The following is a 22,767-nucleotide window of genomic DNA, read 5'->3' on the forward strand; positions in this document are numbered from 1 at the left end:
ATACTGCGGCACTGAAGATCGAGCAAAGTAGCTTTTATGGATTTGTTTTCGTCGGTGAGGTACGTGACTTGAGTGGATAGCATTTGAACAGTTCCTTTTAGCTCATTATTTTCCTGTACAAGTGATTCCTGTACAAGTGACAATTCAAGACTATAACTTTAAGCTCCCTGATGTCATCGCGGAGTAGTTCAAGTAAGGACAGTTTTGAGTTTCTAAATACGAGTTCGAATTCGAGTTTGTTTATCTGTATACGTAAAACTTTTAGAAATCGGTTTGTGTTTGCATGGTTAGCGTCTTGTGACGGTCAGGATTTCCTTTTGACAGAATAAAAATAACAGGTTTAAACTTTAACTCAGTTTTCTTTTTTAATATTATTATTTTCATTTTGCTAACATTTCCCTGATACATTTCCTGTATGCAAGGCACAGGTTGTTTTATTGTCAGATACATACATAGGATTTAACCCCAAATACTGCCCTTTAGTCATAGCCTGCGAGACAATGAACTGAATGTTACAGGCATTTTAATTAATTTATCTAGGTCTAATTATGCATTAATGAACCGGACTTGGAAAGAACAGATCTGGTAGGCTGTACAGATAGAGTAGCGGCAGACATTTAACAAACATTGCTGCCAAGGAATAGCACTTTTCTTCCTATGTTTTCTTCAAAGAAAAAGTCTTACAGTGGGCAGTGGTGGCTTGATGGTTAGGGTAGCACACTTGTAATTGAAAGATTGCAGGTTTGAATCCCCCACCAGCAAGTCACCATTGAGGTACCCTGAGCAAGGTACCTTCCCCAAGCACTGCTCCCCGGGCGCTGAATTAGCTGCCCCCTGCTATGTCACGAAAGTCACATATGGGTCAAATGCAGAGGTCACATTTCGTTGTTGCGCACTGTGTGCTGTGGTGTGTTGACAATGACCACTGATCACAATTCTAAAAATGATTAAAGTGCAATGTGAATGACATGACCTGCTCGTCCGATCCTCATGTGTGCCACACTCCCCTCGTGTTAATTCCCTATTGTGACCACCTGTTGCCTGTTATTTTCGGCTTGTCCTGTGTAATTAGTCTGCGCCTGAGTCAGTTTTCCCCAGATCTGTCATTAACGTTCGTCCAGTACTGCTCCCTGTCTACTTTAATAAAACCCTGTTTACCCGTATTCACGGCTTCCTCAGTCTGCTTCTCCGCTCCCTGTTCGCTCGCGCAGGTTGCAACAGTGAACGCAGACCAGCAGAGGAATGGGGAGGGGGTCAGTCATGCTTAGGCACAGTACAAGGCAGCCATGAGGCCAAGTGTGTGTAGCCCTAAGATACTGATGGTTCACATTGAGGTGCCAAAAATCATGTAGAAAATGCCTCCAAATGTAATGTTTATTTAAGATAATACATTCACCACCCTTTATTGCCAGTTCAGCACTATATGGTTAGATATAATAATTTGCTTTGTTAGTAGAATTATATTTAGATATCAGGAACCAGGTAATCTTTAGCCATAGCTATATTTATATTGTCCATCAATCCTTCTGTTATTTCAACCTCGTCATGCCAACTAGTGCCTCTGACTTTACGCACACATTTCTGGCTTTATGGAAGTTATATTATGTGGAAGTTACATTATGAATTTGTGCTGGAAAAAGATAAAAGAAGAAAAGAGATTTGAATGCTTTGAACTTGCCCTGGATTATGAATCTCCTGAAAACACTGCTGTTTAATGAATATTTATTGCATTTTATCTAAAGCCTTTCTGTAGCCATTTTGGCTCCTGGATGAGCTTGTCTGGCTAACACTGAGTCCAGCAGCTTTTATGAGCACCATTGGGGTCCATACTGAAATCAGTCAGCAATCCCTATTATTCGTCTGTGGAAAAGAGCTGATCACTGGTCATGCAGGCAGCTGGGAGAGCCAGTGTCCCTCTCTTTCTCCATTCCATTTGCATCTGTGATTTGCAGCATAAAGCACTAGAGAACATCCAGCATGGCATGTTGTTCTGCCGCACACTTACACATGTGGGCAAATTGTCTTACTGCATACCCATGTACTGCAAGAAGAAACCCAGCCACCTGGGAAAAACATGCAACCTCCACGCACACAGAGGTTCAAACCCTTAACTATAGATATGTAAATCCATGTAAATTGATATTCAATACAGATTGATAGATGCCTTATTGATTCCATATGGTAGGTCAATGGATAATAGCTTGAGCTTTGGGAGCTGAAATCGTTCCCTGTGTGTGTGGAGTCTGCATGTTCTCCGCTGGTGGCTTAGCTTTCCTTCCTCAGTGCGAAAGCAGATTAGGGTAACTGGCATCTCTAAATTGCCCATAGTGGTAGTGTGTGTGCCCAGTGATGGACTGCCATCTCGTCACGGTGTCCTGCTAGCCTTCGACCACTTATTAATTGGCAATTTGTGGACTGGGAGTTGCAATGTACTGTCAGCAAGGATCTGTTTCTGGCATAATCCACAGCTAACGACGTTTCTCTTACATATTCACAGATAATGGCTGTTTCTTTGGCAAGGTGAAGAAAGACAGCACCGGATGGGTGTCAGTATATTTTTTTTTATGTTTCTGTGCCCCATTCTGTGCTATGACTGACCTTAATCCCTTCAGCAGATTCCTGTCCCCTTCATCTAAAAACTGAAATAAAAGTTTTATTGAGGGCGTAAAAGCTTTTGATGATGGGGGTCTCTCCTTAATTGTGTGTTTGCTGGACGTTTTGGCAGGTGCATGCTAAGCGTGCTAGAGAAGCGTGCTAGAGAAGCGTGCTAGAGCAGGCCATCGGCGAGCATCAGCAGAGCAGGCCACCCTCACGGGTACGTTGGCGTGATGCCGTCCGCAAGGTCTGCAGAGGCCCCCCTGTCTCAGGCCCCCAGCTGCCTGGCACCCCTCTCCAGTTGCTGATGATGTGAACGCTCCCCTCGTGCACCCCCTCGAGGTGTCAGGGGGGGTTTTAACGAGCCAGTGGAGGAAAACAAGGCCTGCAGTAGTATGATTCAGACTCCTCTTGAGCTGTTTATCGGCTTATTATCGCCAGGCCAAACTTGGTCCATCAGACTTCAATATCCTTTGTTTTTTTTTAGTGCAGCTCACAAAAACAGACAACTGGGGCTTTACTACCAGGGTGTAGATTGTACCTCCTATTGTCCTGCAGGGGGCAGCATTTACAAAGGCAGCCTCCAGAACAAGCAGTTTTTACAGCTTTGCTGCCAGGTTCCTGCCTCAGGGTGGGGCTCAGAGCAGAGTGTGACACCCCCAGCTTTCTTCCCACTGAAAGGAATGGCTGAAATGAACGAAATTTCAGGCAAACAGTTCAGTGAAAATCTGTGACACATGCAGGGGTTTAATTTGCCTGGGGAGATATGTCACTGTCATCTTAAATGCTGGTGGTGGCGCATGACATGTGACAAAACAAAACTCATCTGCACAGGCTGACTTAAGACCTGAAATGAGGAAAAAAGATCCAAAAATTACAACCTGATTATTTAATAAAGTATGTCAATATAAGATAATACACATACCATCCCCCTCCAAATGCAAATATTTCCAAATGTACTAGATATTGAAACCAAAATATAAAACAGAAAGGCAGCAAAAATATGCAGCTGTACGTGAAAGAAAAATATATTTCTTCAGGACCAAAGATCTAAAATGAGAGCCTTTCTGGAACCAAAATGCAGCATACAGAGTTATAGTAGGGTGGTTTTATTTTAGTTTTATTGTATGAATAGGCTGGTTTTCATTTAATCCATTTAACTGGCCCATGACAGATGTGTATTTTATTAATGTCCATTATGTCATAATGTTTCATTACAAAATGAAATGTGAAGACATGCAAATTCTACTATATTTGTATGCCTTTATATAGCATATTGTAGAAGGTTGTTTATATGCAATATTTTTGAATTACTTGTGTGTGTGAAATTATAACTATGACAGTTGTGTATGAAACGTGAGCAGAGATCGGGAATGCTTGTATGACTGGGCTGGATGAGAATGGATGCAAACATGAAGTTTTATTAAAGAAAACGCTGTACTTATCTGTCTTGGCACTCAAAACATTTCCTTTTTACTAAGAGCTTTGGAGAACACACTGAGGGCACAAAGGTTGTTGGGAGACAGATTTCTTTGCCATATGGAACAAATGAGGGAAGATGGTGTCACTAAGTGATCCAGGTCCGACCTAGACGCCATCCTGTCCGGAAATATAACTGATAAATCACTGAGAATTATTACATTTTGATGCATAATTTCTATTTTAACCAGCACAGCTTTACTGCACTTGTTTAGTGGCCCAGGAAACTCATAGACCAATTGCATGCACTGTAAATCATCTCAAGTGTTGCTGTTCAGCCAATTAAATCTGTGCATTCTGATTGACTCAAGTGACTGATGAGACAGGAGAGACAAGACGAGCGGCAACAACCAGATAAATGTGTTAAAGAAAAGTAATTTCACATGGTGTACTCTAAAAAGAGAAAAGCAGACAGTGAAAACAGAGCTTTTAATATAGAATGGATTGACTCCTACCTCTTGATTCCTCCCCCTGGCAGTTCAGTAACAACCATCCATCCTTCCCTTTTCTGTAACTGCTGAGCCTATTCAGGGCTGCGGGAGGTCTAGGGCTTATTCCAGAGGCCACAGGTGCAAGGCAGGGTATGTCTCATATGTTCTGAGACCATGGCGATTATTAAAAACAGAAACGTGAAGTGCCACTACAAGACAAAGCACAACTCTTTCGAGCAAAAATACCCACTCAAAGCTGAACTCAGGATACAGAAAATAAACAAGTACTGTACAGTCATTCACTGCCAAAAAAGTGCTAACAAACATTCCCTTAAAGTTTATCAGATTTTGCAGCAACATAAAAAGCCACTTAGCGATGGAGTGCAAGAGTGTGGTAGCCGGAATCTTACTTGAGAGAAAATAAAATAAACAGTTTGTGATAAAATCAAGCAAATACATGTCAGACCACCAAGTGGGCAAATGCTGGACCTCTCCACATGCAACTGGTTGATCTCCAAGCAGATATGGCTCTGAAAGAGGAGGAACTGACCCAGCATTTGGTCGGGATTGGTACCTGTCCATATCCCTGTTTGGCCAGCAGCCTTACCGTACTTTGTTTCCCTAATCCACAGGCTGCCACGTGGCTGTAGGGGCTGAGCGCGTGACTATGAACCGTAAGTTTGAGGCTGGCTAGAGCCCAGTTTCAATTTTGCTAGACATTTTGAGTTTGGCTTTGTCCCTTGTTAATTATACTGTGTTAGGTTTTTGCATTTGTGCCCTTGTTTACAATTGACCCCTCCTGTGTCTAGTTTAGTTATATTCTGTTTTACCTGTGTTCCAAATATCTCTTAGTGTTTGAATTCATAGTGCTTGATTGTAATTACCCTCACCTGTCCCTTGTTACCTGAGTTCGCAGTGTTTGGTTAATTGCGTATGAACCACACCTGTTCCTCGTCTTGCCTCATTAGTTGTGCTTATAGTCGCCTGCATATGTCATGTTCTTCAGTTGGTCATTGTGTTTGCGTGTATGTTTTGCTCCTGGCTCCCTCCATATGTCTTTTAGTATTAATTTTCTCTTGTCTTAGTTTTTGTTGGTCGGTTTCTTTGTGTTCTGTTTGGTTTAATAAAACCCTGTATGTTGAGAGCCACTACGTGGATTGTCGTCCATCATGTCCCACTGTAACAATTTCTGGTTTCAAATGGTCTCAGAGACCACTTTGCCAGGCCTGATGAAAGTAGCCCTGTCCCTCTTCACCGTATTTAGCTCCACATACAGCTGTGAGTCAACTTTCTCCACAATGAATATTATTAAAACCAAATATCATTCTAGGCTCACCAGTGAGCACCTATAGATGAATGAGAATCGCCCTGTCATCTTTTCAGGCGAGATTAAAAATCCCAGTGGGATACAGGAAGGAAAGAAAGTGAAAAGGAGATGGTGAAGCTGTTCAGTTGTTAAGCTGTTTTAAGATTGTGTATTATAAAATTGGTTGATGCTGTTAAGATGTGACGTGATATTCTCGACCTTTGCTTGAGGAAGTTTTCTGCAATTGGACCTCTTTGAATTTTAATTGAATACCCCTGATCTAATATCTTGCCCAGTATTCCAGAGGATCATCTGTTCTGACCAGCGGATGAATGTTCAAGGTGCTTTGAATGAATATGCCTCACTATTGAAGTGTTTTTGAAGTATGACAGATGTCATAAATTTTGTGATTTTTGTGAAAAATCACGAAAGAAAAGATCTTGCTCTCTTTCTCCCTTCCTCTGTTTTCCCTAATAACTTTAACCATTGTGTGAGTGACTGAGTTAGTGTCTCTCTCCTCTCTAAATTAGACAGTTTCACTTTCTGGTACAATTAAGAATGGGAATACTGTATACATTTAGTGATTTACAGGAAACCTGGACTAACTGAATGTGGATCAAGCAAATTCAAGTTTCAATGTTTAATACATGTTCTGATGCGCTGTTTTGAAAAGGCGGTTTTGCGATAGTCTCGACCCGCCCTTCATTTTATGGGTTTATGGGTATGAGTTGTGTTATAATCCCTGAACCTGATAGGAATAACATAGTGCTGGCTGGAGGCACCCGCCGGGCAGCTCAGCATGTGGACCAGTGCCAACCCTGTAAATAAATAATTTCCTGTATTTGTCATGTATGGCGGTGTTATTGTACTGTATGTAATGATTTTGTAGTGTTAATGTTATGTGTTGTAAATAGTGGTGTGTGCGCGCCCACCGTGTGCTGTTGGAGTGGTCTGAGCACTGGTTGGTGTTCAGTGTTTGTGCTCAGTCCTTCAAAGGGCTAATATTAAAAAGCACTCATGTTAAACCAACCCAGTGGGCACAACATGTGTAATCCACGTGGATTTTTGGTGGATATTTGGTGAAGTGGTGGATCCACCAGTTTTCACCTGATATCCACGTAGATTCCATGTGATTTTAGGCACGTGGAAAACCTGTTCTAAATTAACGTGGAATACATGTGGAGTTTTACATCTCATTCCACTGTACGTGGAACTCACGTAGATATCACGTGGAAAATAAGGAACCATTCTCGTACTCATCCTATTGATGGTTGATTGACCTAATTTGTGGTATAATCTCAGTTCAAACAAGAATTTTTGTATGTTTTACATAAATGTGGCAATCATTAATTAAACATTAAACATCTCACTACCAAAATTGTCCAAAGCCCTAGCTGGTGCACACTGATGGAATAAAGCAAACTTAGTGTTCATAAGTATTAATAGATGTATTAATTGCATATACATCTATTAATTTCTTGTGTATTTGGGTATAATTATAGAAAATTTACCATTGCAATTGCACATTCAATCCTAATTGTAAATCTGTGAAAAGAAAATCAGAGAACAGAGAATTAGAAAATTCATAAATGTCAAACATTTTGTGTGTTTTGTGTGTGTGATTGTATAATGTAATTCAGTAAATTGTATTAAAAGCCAAAAAAGACTAGAACACATCCCCTCTTTTGCAAAATATATTAACATCTGAAATATCTAGTTTTTAACTTTTTGTATTTTTGTGCTAATACAAATAATACAGATAGGCTTTACTTGCCCTGGACAGCTTAAACTCAAGCTGGCAACCCGTGGATATTTGGTGAAGTGGCGGATCCAAGTGATTTTATCCACGTAGATTCCACGTGATGTTAGACATGCAGCATGTTCTAAATTAACGTGGAATTCATGTGGAATCCATGTGCAATCCACGTGAAATCCATTTAGATCCATTTCCTTCACCCTCTGAACATGGAAGTCAATATCATACAAACAATATAATACAATACTTTGTTCTACATATTAAATATTCATTTAGTTCAATTATTTTTATTTGATATTCTAATCACTGTTTAACAGTTTTTTTTTTTTGGATTGACATCTTAAGCTGGCAAACGGTAAGCATTAACAAGCAGGAGACTGGTGGGGGCGGGGCTTATACATTTCGTCGTATAAGCGTCGCAAACGTTTGACGCCATCCAATTTTGAACCGGTATTAACTGGTTTTAACGTACGCAAACTGCACCCCTGAAAGTAGTCTTTCGCGCGGGTTTCTCCTGTCTGCTGTTACCTCCTGAGCGATTATCAGGTTTTCCCATGTGAGTAATTCAGATTTTAGTCATTTTCAAGACTGTTTTTTATTGAATTTTCTAATTTAAAATTTCAGCTAAAATCACTTATAAAAGTGACTAGCGCATAATATTACATTTTAAAAATAAGCAATTTCGGTCGATTCTGATGTGTTTTTGATGTTATCTTGTATCCCTCACTAAAATATCTGCTTATAATATGAAATCACACTCGTATTGTATCTACAAAAATTGTGTCAGACATTAATTGATACAATAATTTCCTTAGATCATAGTTTGAATACCAGGTAGATCTTATTTGCCTTTTGTTAATCATGTGAAATAGTTCTGTTCTCTTCTAGATTCTTTACCAATTCACTTATGTGTCAACTAAACATGAAGGGATCACGAGGGGATAAAATATCATTTGAGAAGACAGCGCTGTGCAAATTAATAACTGGTAAGTAATTGAACAGTGCCTTATGTGGTCGTGTCTTTTTTTATATCGACATAATGATTGTATTGATACATTGAAGTCCATGCATCTGAATTATACTAAACATTTTTGTCCTTTGATTGACAGAAAGAGTAGTAAAGGCCCATGATGTTACAGAAGCCTTTGCCCTCAGCATCATTGCCAACCGGTTGAGAAAAGCACCTAAGAGGAAAGAAAGACTGGACACAGTGTAAATGTTATTGTATTTTTGTTTATTTTGGTGTTTTAGACAGTTGTCTATCTTGTCTTAGCTGTTCTGTTTGTTTCATTAGTCTTAATTAGTATTGCCATTTTTATAAGTTATGTCAGTATTATGCACTACACCCAGTTTTTATGTGCATTTTGTATTGTTTGTTTTGAAATATGACTAAATAATTGATAAAAATATGACAAAACTTTTATGTGATTTGTGTCTGCTTTGTAGACATTTTGAACTTTGTGGAATTTACGTTGAACACAACATGTATTTTCCACGGGCCAACATCCACGTGAATTCAACTTGCCTTTACACCTAAATTCCACGTCTTTTCCACGTGGTGAAAACACGTGGATTCCATGTGTCAACATCCATGTGGAATTCAACTTGCCTTTTACGCCTAAATTACCCATCTTTTCCACGTGGTGAAAACACATCTTTTCCACGTGGATTCCATGAGTGTGTGCCCACTGGGAAACTAGCTTTCTCAAATGCTTCCTATCGCTGCGATGCTGCCGCGGTTATAATTACTACAATAACGATTTTTTTTCTTGTCCACGGATATTAACATTTTCCAACAGGTGCTAAATCGTAAATTTCCAATAACAATAGGAAATTCTGCTGTTACCGTTTTTGGATTTTATAAGTATGTATGTTACTAAGATTCTAATATGAACTTTAATAAGTGTTCATGTTTCCGTGATTTTTTATTTTTTTTTTAGGATAAGCTGTTTTCGATTCTGTCGTTTAACTGTACATTAAGTGTGATGTTCTGCACATTCACCTACTGTGCTATTTACTATATATTTTTTATGTTTAGTTTGAAGGTTTACTCGTGTTTGTTTACAAAACCATTTAACACCTTTGAATATGTTGTCGGCTACAGCCACGCCCAATAAATATGTATATATTCCTAACGAAAAACGAAGAACCTATTGTTACGGCGTGTGCAGGAAAGCAGACAATGGGAGCCGTAAATGTGAGCAGACGGTTTATTCACGATACACAGACTTCACCCACAAGCAACTTTAATGACAGACTTAGGGGAGACAGGCTAGCACACGGACTAAATACACAGAACTAAGGGACGGAAACGTAGAACAGCTGAGAACAATCAGGAATAAACACACGAGGTTGATGAGGGGGCGTGGCACACCAATCCAAATCAATCAAAAAACTTTATTTGTCTCCGAGGGGCAATTTGAGACAAGTAGAGCAGTGTTGCATAGACACAGAACCAGACATTAAAGAAATAGAACAAATAAATAAAACAAAAAATCAGAATAAAGTAATAATAATAATAAAAATAAAGAAATAAGTAATAAAATGGTTCTCAATATATACATAAGGTGCAAAATTGCAGTTGCAGGTAATTAAATTATCAGATTAACATAAGATGCAAAAATGGGGAGGTCAATAGGTAGTGGGGAATGAAATGTGTTATACCTTTATGGGGTTTAGTGCATAGAGGCAGAGGGTAATAGTGGCTTTGAGTTCAAAACTTGAACAGCCCTTGGAACAAAAGTGGCTCTTCTCCTTTGAGTCCTGCAGTCCGGGCAGCGGATTCGGCGCCCAGAAGGAAGCCACTCAAATGCTGGGAACAGCACATGTGAAGAGTCCTGTAGGATTCTGCGTGCTGTTCTCAGTGTTTACAGCTCACAGAAGGAGGACAGAGTTCTGACTGGTGATCCAATTATTTTAGAGCACACTTTGACTGTCCTCTGCAGGCGGGCTCTGTCATGCATAGTGGTGGCATGGAACCAGCAGGTTATTGAGAATGTTATGACGCTCTCAATGAAGGAGTAGTAGAATGTCCTCAATATGTTCTTGCTTACTCCAAAGCTGCTGAGTTTCCTCAGGAGATACTGCCGTTGCTGGTATCTCCTTAAAATCTCCTCAGTGTTGGAGGCAAACCTGAGCATACTATCAAAGATAGTGCCCAGGTATCTGTACTCCTCCACAAGCTCCACAGTCTTCCCATGGATTATGCTGGTGTCTCCAGCTGCCAGTTCCCTCTGCTTGTTGGAAAAGGTCACCAACATCTCTTTTGTCTTCTTCACGTTCAGCTCCAGTGAGGCGTGGTCACACCACTCCACAAACTTAAGCATTGCGTTATGGTGGTGACAAGGACCAGAGAGGAGAGACAGAAGAACAGAGTCATCCGCATACATGATCAGATAACAGTCAGGGTGGGAAGACCTGCAGTCATCTGTGTAGAGGATGAAGAGTAGAGGTGAGAACAACAGCCTTGAGGAGAGCCAGTGTAGGAGAAGGAGAGGTCAGAGAAGATGTTGTTAACCAGCACTCTCTGTGTTCTGTTGGTTAAAAAATCTAGGATCCACAGAATCTAGGATCCTGGTCATCCAGGTGGAAGCGGGAGGATAGTTTCTCTGCAAGGATATGTGGCTGCATAGTATTGAATGCTGATGAAAAGTCCGCAAACAGAAGTCTAGCTGACGTGTTAGGACGTTCAAGGTGCCTGTGTATGGTGTCCATGATGAATAGTTTTGCATCATCAACCCCTCTACCTGCCTGGTATGCAAACTGGAGAGGGTCCATCAGAGCATTAGTCACCTTGACGATGTGCTTCTTTATGACCCTCTCCATGGTCTTCATCACAAGTGAGGTCAGAGCCACAGGCCTAAGGTCATTCAGAGCCCTGACTGAGCTCTTCTTGGGGATGGGGACCACTGTGGAATGCTTCCATAGCTGGGGAACTGTGCAGCTCTCTACTGATCTTTGAAACAGGAGCTTAAACACACCCCCCAGCTGCTCTGCGCAATGACGTAGAACACGGCCACTAATATTGTCTGGGCCCGGTGCTGTGTTCTCCTTGGTCTTCTTGAGGGCTCTCACAACCTCCTCGATGGAGATGGTGAGATCTGTTCCAGTAGGCAGTAGGGAGGAGGCGACCACACTGAGGCAGGAGGAGTTGTCTGTCTCAAACCTGGAGAAGAAGGAGTTGAGGTTGTTGGGGAGGGATGTTGGGCTGCTGCCTGCCACCTGGATGGTCCTGTGGGTGGGGGGGGCAGTGTTCACCGCGGCCATATTCTTAATTCCTTACCAGGTTGAGCGGAGGCATCCTTGACCAAATTTTTCCTCCACCTTGTTCTTGTACATCAGCTTGCCATTTTTTATGGCTCTTTTTACCTCTTTGTTAACCTCCTTCTTCTCAAGATTTGTGCCGGTGAAGAATATTCTCCTCTTTTTATTTAGAATTCCTTTAAGTTCTTTGGTTATCCCAGGTTTATTGTTGGGATAGATTTTTACCTCCTTAATGGGAATGATGCTGTCTACACAGAAGGTGATGTAAGAAGACACCGTGTCCACTTGTTCATTGATGTTACAGGAGGAGGAGGAGGAGGCTGTCCCAGTCTGTTGATTCAAAACAACCTTGCAAGGTTGCAATGCTGTCGTGGGTCCACTGCTTGATGGTTTTTACAGCCTTCTCTGCTCTCCTTATGACAGGGGTGTAGGCTGGAGCTAGCAGGATAGTGTGGTGATCAGCAGTGCCAAGTCAGGGAAGAGCAAAGGCTTTATATGCATCAGGTACAGATCCGTAGCATTTGTCCAAAGTCTTCCTCTGACGGGTGGAGCAGGTGATGTACTGCTGAAAACCTTTTAGAGACTTTCCAGGTGAGCGGTGATTAAAGTCTCCAAGGATAAATTTGGTCAGGGAATATGAGTTCCAGCCGGTCAATTGTTTTGTTGATGTGTTCTGTGGCTGTAGTTGCATTTGCCTTAGGTTGAATAGAAACCAGAATAAAAAAGAGTTGAGGGAATTCTCTCGGAAGATAAAAGGGGCGGAGTGAGACAGCAAGAAGTTCTATGTCGTTGTTGCACAGCCCCTCTCGAACGACGACTGTGGAGCACCAGCGTTTGTTTACATGGAGACACACACCGCCGCCATGTTGTTTGCCAGTGCGCTCAGTATCTCGGTCGAGTCTGAGGGTAGTGCCGAATCCGTCTATTATTCTCTTCTATTATTCACAGGAGGATCGTTCGAGCAGGTCATGACACCTGTCAACCCACCTATACTAGTGAGACTCCCAAGAACAGCAACAACAACCAGAACTGTCTAGTTTACCTCTGGATATTGTCAGTTTAATTCAAAACGTTAACCTTTAACTACATATTATATTTCTAAGTATTCTTGATAGCTAGATGTAGCATGTGAAAGTAATGTCGCTGCTTTAATTCAGGTAACAGTGGCATATTTGGAATGTAATGACCATTATAGTAGTTACATTATGACAACAGTTCTTATAATGTATAGGGATTCTTATAATGTAGGCCTACCGGTGCGGTTACTTGCTATGCTGGCGCACAACCGGTGTGTGTGTGTGTGTGTGTGTGTGTGTTATATTCAGTTAATTCTTAAATACAAGAGCAACCTCGGAGAGCCACCTGCAATCTGTAGTCTTTCTTCAGTATAAGCAGATGATCCACAGTGATTACACTCATCAGTGAATCTAGCTGCATAGAACAACAGATGACTGTGCTGTTTTTTTTTAAAGCTGGAGATCAGTGCTGTGCACTTTGGCACGCTGGATTGCATAACCTCGGAAGGCATTTCGACACCATAAAAAGTACAGGAACTGACATGTGACACTGCCTGCCATCAGAGTCATAGAAACAGACACGTCGGTCTTTCGTACAAGTGAGCATGCAGATGGCAGCCATGGAGGGCTCCGGCCAAACAACGTTCACAGAGGGAGAATCCTACCAGGACCACTTTGACCCCAGGGCATACTTAAACAGCTTTTACTCTTGCCCCCACGGCAATTCTGATGAAAACTGCCTGAAGTATGAGCTGCGACAATTGAGCAAGTCGTTTGGAGCAGGTGCGTTGAAAATCAAAACTTATGATTGTTGACTTGTTGACATTTCGCTTTTTTCTGGTCTCTGATGTAATCTTGCTGTACTCTAGGGAAATACAAGGGCCGAAGACTAATTGAGATAGGAAGTGGTCCATCAATACATGGTCTGATAAGTGCTTGCGAGCACTTTGAAGAGATCATTATGTCCGACTTTGCTGATTGCAACCGCCAGGAGATTGAGAGATGGCTGAGAGCAGATGCGGATTGTTTTGACTGGGATCCTGTCATCCAGTTTGTCTGTGAGGTGGAGGGAAACAGGTGAAGTTTATTGTCCTTCATGAGTGGAATCAGGGAGCCTGATATACAGTAGTATTGGAAAACCTAAGTTGAAACCCTTGATTGATAATTGTCTTCTTGCTCTCTCATAATGGTTAGGGTTCAGGTTACTGATAGGTTTATGGACAAAACTAAGCCAAATGACAGAATTTGGTACTTATGTAAGTCTCGTTGTATAATAATCATGCAATCTCAAGTTATGCAGAGACCTTTTATTTTGCTGAATCTTGGTTGATAGTACAGATTTCAGTTTGTCTTTATTTCCATTCAGTAAGCCATCTTGACTTGAGCTTCCCATTCTTTGCCTGTTGCTTATTGCATGTTCTGTCTGGTACATCATATAGGAGGACACCTGGGGAGAAGAAAGTGAGGCTGAAGCAGACTGTGAAGCAGGTGCTGAAATGTGATGTCCGCTTGGAGAACCCTTTCGGGCCCCTGGTTGTGGGGCCCGCTGACTGTTTGCTGAGCTGCCTCTGCCTGGAAGCTGCCTGCCGGGATCTGGAGACCTATCAGCGTGTGCTGGGGAACCTGAAGATGCTGCTGAAGCCTGGGGCAGTTCTGGTGATGGTAGGCGTCCTCAATGAAACCTTCTACATGGTGGGGGGTAAGAGGTTCTCCTGCCTCGCCCTCAGAGAGAGTTTCATCCAGGAAACACTTAAGAATCTGGGCTTTTCCGTTGAGGAGTTCAATGTCATGCCCTTGAGGAGCAACAACATGGTGTCTGATTTCACTGGGATTTTTCATGTCGTTGCTCGTAATTGTTTTTAAATGTAATGCAAGCCAAATTCTCCCATCTGCATATCTATCCATTTTCCATAAGCACTGATCCAGTGCAGGGCCAGAATAATTTCATAAAGCACAAGTCAAGAAGCTGGAAATGCTCTGGATTGGATGCTAGTCCATCACAGGATGTGTGGTTCTGTATTATGAACATTTAAAGACCCTGGTCCACCTAGCTGCAGGACTCTGGGCTCTGTGAGGAAACTGCAGTACCTGAGAGAAACTCCATTAACATGAATAGCACACACACACACGGGTTTGTAATTATATCTTTGTGGGGACTCTCCATTCATTTCAATGGGGAAAACTCTAATCCAAACATGATGACCCTACACCTAACCATAAGTAACCAAACAAAATATAAGACTTTTGGCATTTTTAGTTTTTTTCACAGATCTTTGTGGGGACCTGAAAAATGGTCCCCATGACATCAAAATAGCAGGTTTGTATTACATTGTTGGTCCCAACAATGTAATATAAACATTATCCACACACACACACATACACATGCACAAAGCCAGGAACAATCCTGAGCGTGTTTAGTATTGTTTTCGGATGTAGTATTTCATCCTGGCTGAATATGTGCATCTTATGGAATGAGCTTGGGAAATTGATACCGCTGCTTCTGACTGAAATGACTGATTTGCTTATTAAGATTAATTGATTGGTTTATCAGCAATGTCATGCTCTGCCTGAACTGACAATTTCCCCAGCTCCCTGGGCGCCGCTACGGGTGGCTGCCCTTCGCGGACAGCTTGCTCTACAAAGAGCAAGTTGAGGGAGGCGTAAAGACAATTTCCCCACGGGATCAATAAAGTATCAGTTATTATTATTATTATTATTCAGAATACTTTTAGAAATTCTGGTGGAAAGAGTGTTTTTATGTTTTGTTGTCACATTTTCAGGCTATACTGCTGCTGGAGTATACTGAAACTTCATTTTGAATATTTGAACACACAAGCATTTTTATGAGGAAAAGGTTTCTAAAAAAATTACACAATGTTTTTAACTACAGTTAATTCAACGAGGCAAAGTTGCCAACTCTCTCACATCTGCCGTGACGCTCACGTTTTCAGACTCTCATGCTCATGCAAGAAATCTTACAGCAAATCTATATTATTCCAATATAAACCTGTAATTAGCTACATCAAAAGCCCTGGGGTAGTTTGCAAACTCTACAGACTATTTAAGACAGTAAAAGGCACAAGGTAATAAAACTCTTACAAACATGTAAATGTGTGTGTAGACCTGTCTCAAATTGAAAATCTCACGCCAACCAGCTGATCAAAGTTGGAAAATCTGTAAGGATTCTAATAAGTTTCTTTTGATGTAGCTTCTAGATGGAAAGCACAGCTGGCATTCCATGCCATTTTTTTTCCATCCACTACTTTGTTGCATTTAATATGGTGATGATATCACTAGGAGCCAAACATTCCGAGCTGCTGTGATTCCTCTAACTGAGTGACTGTGAGTTTGTCAGTGTACTGTGATGTCCTGTCTAACAGAGTGCTTGTGATCGCTCTAACTGAGTGACTGTGAGTTTGTCAGTGCACTGTAATGTTCTGTCTAACAGAGTGCTGTGATTGCTCTAATTGAGTGACTGTGATTTTGTGTCAGTGCTCTGTGATGCACTGGAGCTCCTCCCAATGTGGTTCCTGCCATGTGGGATAGGCAATCAACGGCAGCTCTCATATTCTGATTGGATGAGCATCATCTAATTAACGGGTGTTTGCAGGTATTCAGGTGAATTTCTTTTTTTAAAATTTGATTTTGAAATCGTATCATTCATGGGGTCCACGTCTTTATCCTTTATCAACATAAGCGACTAGGTTTTTCTCTGAGGAGTTATGAGGTGACAGAACCTAACCAGTCATTCATCCAGATAAATTGTAAAAAAACATTCATTTGCAATGAATTATTATTACACATTGATGTGACTAATACAAGCCACGTTTTCAAATATAACTTTACAATATAATTTATTTTTTATGGTACTTATAGCATTTTCTACTAACCAGTAGGGGGTGCAATTGCATCCCCCGCACCATCTATTCTGGTATATTTCCATTATTTCTTAAAGGGAAATCATCCCTAAGAAAGTTCATTTTATTTGTATTTATTAATTACAACTTGATTAGGGAACTGTTCCTTGGTTAGAAACAAAGCATGCATTCACTTTACTGTATTTATGGTCTTAGACTGATGAGGTGATGACAATTACAACATTAAAGATCTACTTGATGTTCTTCATACAAATACCCATCTCACTCATGATGAAAATGTGATAATTGAGGTTGATGCCTAACATATCATAGAAACAACAGAAGTGTTAGATTTCAGTGGAGTTTTGCTAATAAACTTTCTGCTTTAGTGTTACAAAGCTCTTCAGTGTCCGGAGACACTAACTGGACATTCTCGTTAAACATAGAAAATCTATTTTCTTTTATTTCTTGTTTGTTTTTGGCTTTTATCCTTCAGAAATAATAACAAATAAAGACAACAAGATGCTGAATGGAAAATTGGCACTTACTAACTGCACATTTCAATCTGGTTTACGTTCAGTGATTGCATCATTTAAATGCATCATTTAAATGCCTGACTTCTTGTTGAATGCTGTCGTGGCGGCATTAGAAAATGTGCATTAACACTTTCAATATTAATGTAGGCAGGGATATACTTGTGGGGCTTTTGGTCAGTGACTATACAGCAACCAAGGCAGACAGCAATTATGTTGAAAGCCTCGTGTTTGACCTGCCCTATCATAATAACTAAGATAGCGGCTCCTTGCAACAAACAAAATTGATTATTTTACCTTCTTAGTGTTTCTGTGGTAATCTGAGTGCAGAAAGGGGTTCTGGTGAAAGCTTTATGATGCCTTTAGACCATAAAATCTGACTATACTGCACCGGAAGTGATATTTAAAAGTTGGAATGGGCGCTCATGTCTCCACATACCCACGCTGGTAATAACAGCAGAAGTTTCCTAGTCTCTCAGTTTCTACCAGTTGATGTCTCAGTCCCATTTTTATAATGACTATGAGCAATCAGAAATTAGAGGGCTATTTATTAGTGGGTGGAAAACTGAACGAGCCTATTCTACAGTCCAATCACAGTCCTTTTGGTCACAAGTTTCCTTAATTAATTCTTAATTGCTCCAGTTATTTCTTAATGAATTCCTGTCACAGGGTGAACTTTTTGCATGTCATTGTTTCATCTTATTTTAATTAGCTGGAATGAGCTTGGGAAATTGATACCGCTGCTTCTGACTGAAATGACTGATTTGCTTATTAAGATTAATTGATTGGTTTATCAGCAATGTCATGCTCTGCCTGAACTGACAATTTAAAGCTGCTTTTGTATATGAGAGAGGAGAAGACCATGTGATCTTAACAAGAAAACTGCAAGGAGGAACTGGAACTGAGTACGAATGTGGGATTAAGCACACATACAGTATGTTTGGGAAAAACAGATGAAGGACAGAGAGCAGGAACTGGGAAGGCCAACCCAAGTGCAGTGCAGCACTGCCATGTTTGGGACATGTTTAAGTGACTGTTCTTGTTGGCTGGTTAAATGACATCTGTGAAGATCTTCTGGATTTTACTGCTCTGTGAATTGGAGTTTGTGTGTGCATTACAGTATGTATTCTTGTATATGTATTTGGTCCCTCAATGGGATTACAAACTTGTTATTTTGATGTTGTGGGGACCATTTTTTTTTTCAATTTCATAAAGATCTGTAACTGCAATCAAAAAACTAAAAATGCGTAACTAAAGTGAAGCTGCTGGAGAAAGTACTACCATCCAGCAAACAACAAGATTTCCATCTTCTAAGAATTAGAAATGTTTATTTGTGGTTTATTTTCTATTGTACTAGTCCTGAGGCACATCTTACAATTTCACATTAAATTTCCAATTGAAAAACTGAAATACTGTATCACTTTTCTTTGTGAAAATGTTTCCATGTGCACGCACATAGGATTCAAACGTAAGTTTTAAAACATTCATTTCTGTTGTATTTTCTCATTTGATAAGCCTATTGGTAATGTCAAACAGGTCACCCATGCTGAATAGTGGCTCTTCACCATAATGGTATAACAAGCTCATGATGAAGATTCTTTTTCTCCTCAGGTAATGCCTAATCTATGGCCATCTATCTCCCGCAAGTAATTTCATGATTTATAAAATTTATTTGCTGTGGCATTGCCTGTAATGTACCATCAAATATAAAAATATAGCCACAGGGTGCATTTACAGCAAAGTGCTCACAGGTCTTTTGGTTACTTTCTAAACCCATTACTGAAACATTACTGAAAATTCATTTATCAATGAGTTTAATGACTATTGATTAATGTGACACTGATTGTGGCAATTCCATCAAAGATAACCATTTGGAAGATGGATGAAATTCAGGGTTTATGTATTTAATGCTTTTTATTGCTTGTATATTTTTAAAGATTTCAAAGTAACCTTGTTTAAATCACAGGCATTCACAGGTTTTCTGCATCACAGCTTTGCTCTCAAGTGTGTGTGTATGTGAGAGTATATCTAGGGAATACAATGCTGTCATTCTGACAGCCTCCCTTTCTAGTTTAATGGGCTTTGTGAATTTTATATTGCATTATCAGTGCATTCTCCTAGGCTTACTTGTTGCCCGTGAAAGTCATATACAAACATTTTCAAGCAAGACTCAGCAATCAGAAGCTGCTTGCTCAAAACAGGAAGTCTGTGTTTACCTCCTTTGGACTCCAGACTCATCTACCCATGAGGAAATGGACTAATGGCCATTCATGTCCTAAAAGTGGCTCCTTTGGTTGATATGTAAGGGCTGAGAAGCTAAAGAGAAGCACTGTGACCATTGTTTGAACCCCGTGAGATATCTAAAAAACAAGACTGAGAATATTAGTATTTTTGTTTTTTAATATATTTTGTTAACATAAAATTTAAATGTAACTTTAAAACTTTACACTATGCTTATAGTATCTCAAAATAACTTGTTCCAATGATAACCATAGTGGCAGGAGCAGGCATAAGGACAGACAATGGGGGGTTTATTAAAGAAACTTCACCGAGCCAACATACTGGGGCAATGTTAATGACCGGACTGGGGAGCACAGCACTGAGATGACCTCTTATACGCGATTAAACGAGGGAGCAGATGAGGCAGCTGGAGTGATTCACATGAGGGCGGAAGCTAGAGCCAAGACAAATGAGCAACAGGTATGGCTCATAAAAGCAACACTAGAGAGAGAACGAGGGGGCAGGAATGAGGGGTGTGACAGGTCCCCTCCCATCACATGCACTCTGGGACCACAAAGCAGACCAGAGGGGTCCCACTCCAGGTCATCGTTCTCATCGTCATCGTTGCATTCTCAGAGCAGGCGGTAACCAGAAAGTCAGTCTTGGGGCTAGACATCAGTAGAGGGTCAGGCAGGAGCCAATGGGGCAGGTGGCCACCAGCGAGCAGCAGCAGCACAAGCAGTGTACAGCAGGGACCTCTGCAGGTGAGTGGAGCCCGATGGGCACTTGTAGAGGCAGGTGGTGTGGAACCAGGGCTGCTGGGAACAAGCAGTGCAGGGCACTTGCAGGAAGGTCATGGCCTCACCGGGGCCGGGCGCTGGGCTGGCAGGACAGATGCTACTGACAGCGGGCCAGGTTTGGCAGAGCACCTTAGGAGATGGACCATTGCAGGAATATCTGGAGTCAGGAAGAGCTCAGTCACCTCTGGACACAGGCTGGGAACTGTAGAAAACAGGTGGGGCTAAGTTGGGATTGAACGGGTTCAGCAGGGATTTCAATGGGTACAGGTGAAGGAGCGGCGGCATCTCCTGGGCAGGGCACTAGGGAATCTGCTTGCCTCCACTGCATTTTCTTCCAGTGAAGAGGAAGAGCTGTGGTCAGTTGTAAGCCCCCAACAGAAACCTCAGCAACTGGCTATGGGAAAATCAGCGGGCACATCCTCAGACACTTCCAGAGATGGGTGAGAATTGGACACCTCAATTACCCCCTGTAGCTCAATCAGCAGATGGCAGATCTCCACCACCTCTTAGGGGTCCAAGCCAGGGATGAGCATGGAAAGCCTGTTGCTCACTGACAATATCTGTTGCTTCAGGGATCCTCCACACCACTGAGTTCTCTCTCAGTTTCAGGGTGAGGTCAAGCAGAAATCCTCCTCCTGAAGAGAGGGCGTCTCCCAGGGACTTTGCAACCCCCTCAATTTCTAGGGCACTCGGGGTATCCAGTCTGCCAGATGAATAGATCTACACAAGCCAGAGTGTGGGTGCAGACTGCTGGGATTGTTAGGGAGTCCAGTCATTCTGTCACGATCCAAAACACAACAGAGGCAGGAGCAGGCATAAGGGCAGACAATGAGGGGTTTATTAAAGAAACTGAACAGGGCTAACAACTGGGGTAACATTAATGACCAGACTGGGAAGCACAGGACTGGGAGGCACTCATATACACGACTAATGAGGGAGCAGACGAGAGGCAGCTGGAGTGATGCACACAACAGCTGAAACGAGAGGTAAGACAAATGAGCAACAGGTGTGGGGAGAGAATGAGGAGGCAGGAATGAGGGATGTGGCAATAGTCTTCTATTGTACAGAAAAGTAAATCAGTTTCATCACTTAATCAATTTGTATCCACCAGTATTTTCCTGTATACACACACATGAATCCGCATGGGGTTAGTGAGGGGGCATGGCACACGAGAGGAGTGGACAATCGGGGCATGACAATATAAAACATGTAAAAGGTTTAAAGTGAGACATTTTGCTATTTAGTGAAAAATATTGGCTCATTTTGAATTTCATGACAGCAACACGTCTCAAAAAAGTTGGGACAGGGGCACTAGGAGGCTGGAAAAGTTAGTGGTGCAAAAACCCAACAGCTGGAGGAACAATTTGCAAATAATGAGGTCAATTGGCAACAGGTCAGTAACATGACTGGGTATAAAAAGAGCGTCTTAGAGTTGCAGTGTCTTTCAGAAGTAAAGATGGACAGAGGATCACCAATCCCCCTAATACTGCATCGACAAACAGTGGAGCAATTTCAGGAAAAAAGTTTCTCGATGTAAAATTGCAACGAGGTCGAAAATATCATCTACAGTACATAATATAATCAAAAGATTCAGAGAATCTGGAGAAATCTGTGTGAGTAAGGGACAAGTATTCTGGATGCCCATGATCTTCAGGCCCTTAGGCAGCACTGCCTCACAAATAGGCATGATTCTGCAATGGAAATCACTAAATGGGCTCAGGAATATTTCCAGAAAATGTTATCAGTGAACACAATTCGGCATGCCATCCAAAGATGCCAGTTAAAACTCTATCATTCACAGAAGTTGTTGTATTTGAACATGATCCAGAAGCACTGACGTCTTCTCTGGGCCAAAGCTCATTTAAAATGGACTGTGGCTAAGTGGAAAACTGTTCTGTGGTCAGACGAATCTAAATTTGAAATTCTTTTTGGAAACCAGGGATGCCGTATTATCCAGACTAAAGAGGAGAAGGACCACCCAGCATGTTATCGGCGCTCAGTTCAAAAGCCAGCATCTCTGATGTATGGGGGTGCATTAGTACATATGACATGGACAGCTTGCATATCTGGAAAGGCACCATCAATGCTGAAAGGTATATCCAGGTTCTAGAAAAACATATGCTGCCATCCAGACGACATCTCTTTCAGGGAAGACCTTCCATTTTCCAACATGACAATGCCAAACCACACACTGCATCAATTACAACATAATGGATTCGTAGAAGGGTCCAGGTACTGAACTAGCCTGCCAGTGGTCCAGATCTTTCACTCATTGAGAACATTTGGCGCATCATAAAACGAAACTTACGACACAGAACACCTAGGACAGTTGAGCAACTAGAATCCTGTATCAGACAAGAATGGGACATCATTCCTCTCCCAAAACTCAAGCAACTGATCTCCTCAGTCCCCAGACGTTTACAGACTGTAGTTAAAAGAAGAGGGGATGCCACCCAGTGGTAAACATGGCCTTGTCCCAACTTTTTTGAGACGTGTTGCTGCCATGACATT

At 41.5% G+C, this 22,767-nt stretch overlaps 1 protein-coding gene and 1 long non-coding RNA gene across 3 annotated transcripts; both read left to right on the forward strand.

Moving 5' to 3' along the window:
• The first annotated feature begins 7,932 nt into the window (after positions 1-7,932).
• LOC140579247 (uncharacterized) lies at positions 7,933-9,105 on the forward strand. 2 transcript variants are annotated; one of them, XR_011983352.1, is made up of 3 exons: positions 7,933-8,123; positions 8,440-8,553; positions 8,677-9,105. It is a non-coding gene; the product is annotated as an uncharacterized lncRNA (long non-coding RNA). The 2 variants fall into 2 exon arrangements; XR_011983351.1 differs by having other exon boundaries at positions 8,456-8,553.
• A 4,301-nt stretch (positions 9,106-13,406) lies between these two features.
• On the forward strand, positions 13,407-18,646 carry LOC111851351 (nicotinamide N-methyltransferase-like). The gene is made up of 3 exons (XM_023826197.2): positions 13,407-13,629; positions 13,716-13,923; positions 14,286-18,646. Exons 1-3 carry the CDS (start codon positions 13,452-13,454, stop codon positions 14,707-14,709), a joined length of 810 nt encoding a protein of 269 aa, XP_023681965.1. The 5' UTR covers positions 13,407-13,451; the 3' UTR covers positions 14,710-18,646.
• Positions 18,647-22,767: the final 4,121 nt, after the last annotated feature.

Source organism: Paramormyrops kingsleyae, chromosome 17 (genome assembly GCF_048594095.1).
Source record: "Paramormyrops kingsleyae isolate MSU_618 chromosome 17, PKINGS_0.4, whole genome shotgun sequence".
NCBI classification, from domain to species: Eukaryota; Metazoa; Chordata; class Actinopteri; order Osteoglossiformes; family Mormyridae; genus Paramormyrops; species Paramormyrops kingsleyae.

What these genes read in the sequence shown, in the direction of transcription:
- LOC111851351 (XM_023826197.2), top strand. Translation starts at nt 13,452, where the DNA reads ATGCAGATGGCAGCCATGGAGGGCTCCGGCCAAACAACGTTCACAGAG. An exon ending in GAGCAAGTCGTTTGGAGCAG is followed by an intron (nt 13,630 to 13,715) that starts GTGCGTTGAAAA and finishes GCTGTACTCTAG; the next exon opens with GGAAATACAAGGGCCGAAGA. An exon ending in TGTGAGGTGGAGGGAAACAG is followed by an intron (nt 13,924 to 14,285) that starts GTGAAGTTTATT and finishes TACATCATATAG; the next exon opens with GAGGACACCTGGGGAGAAGA.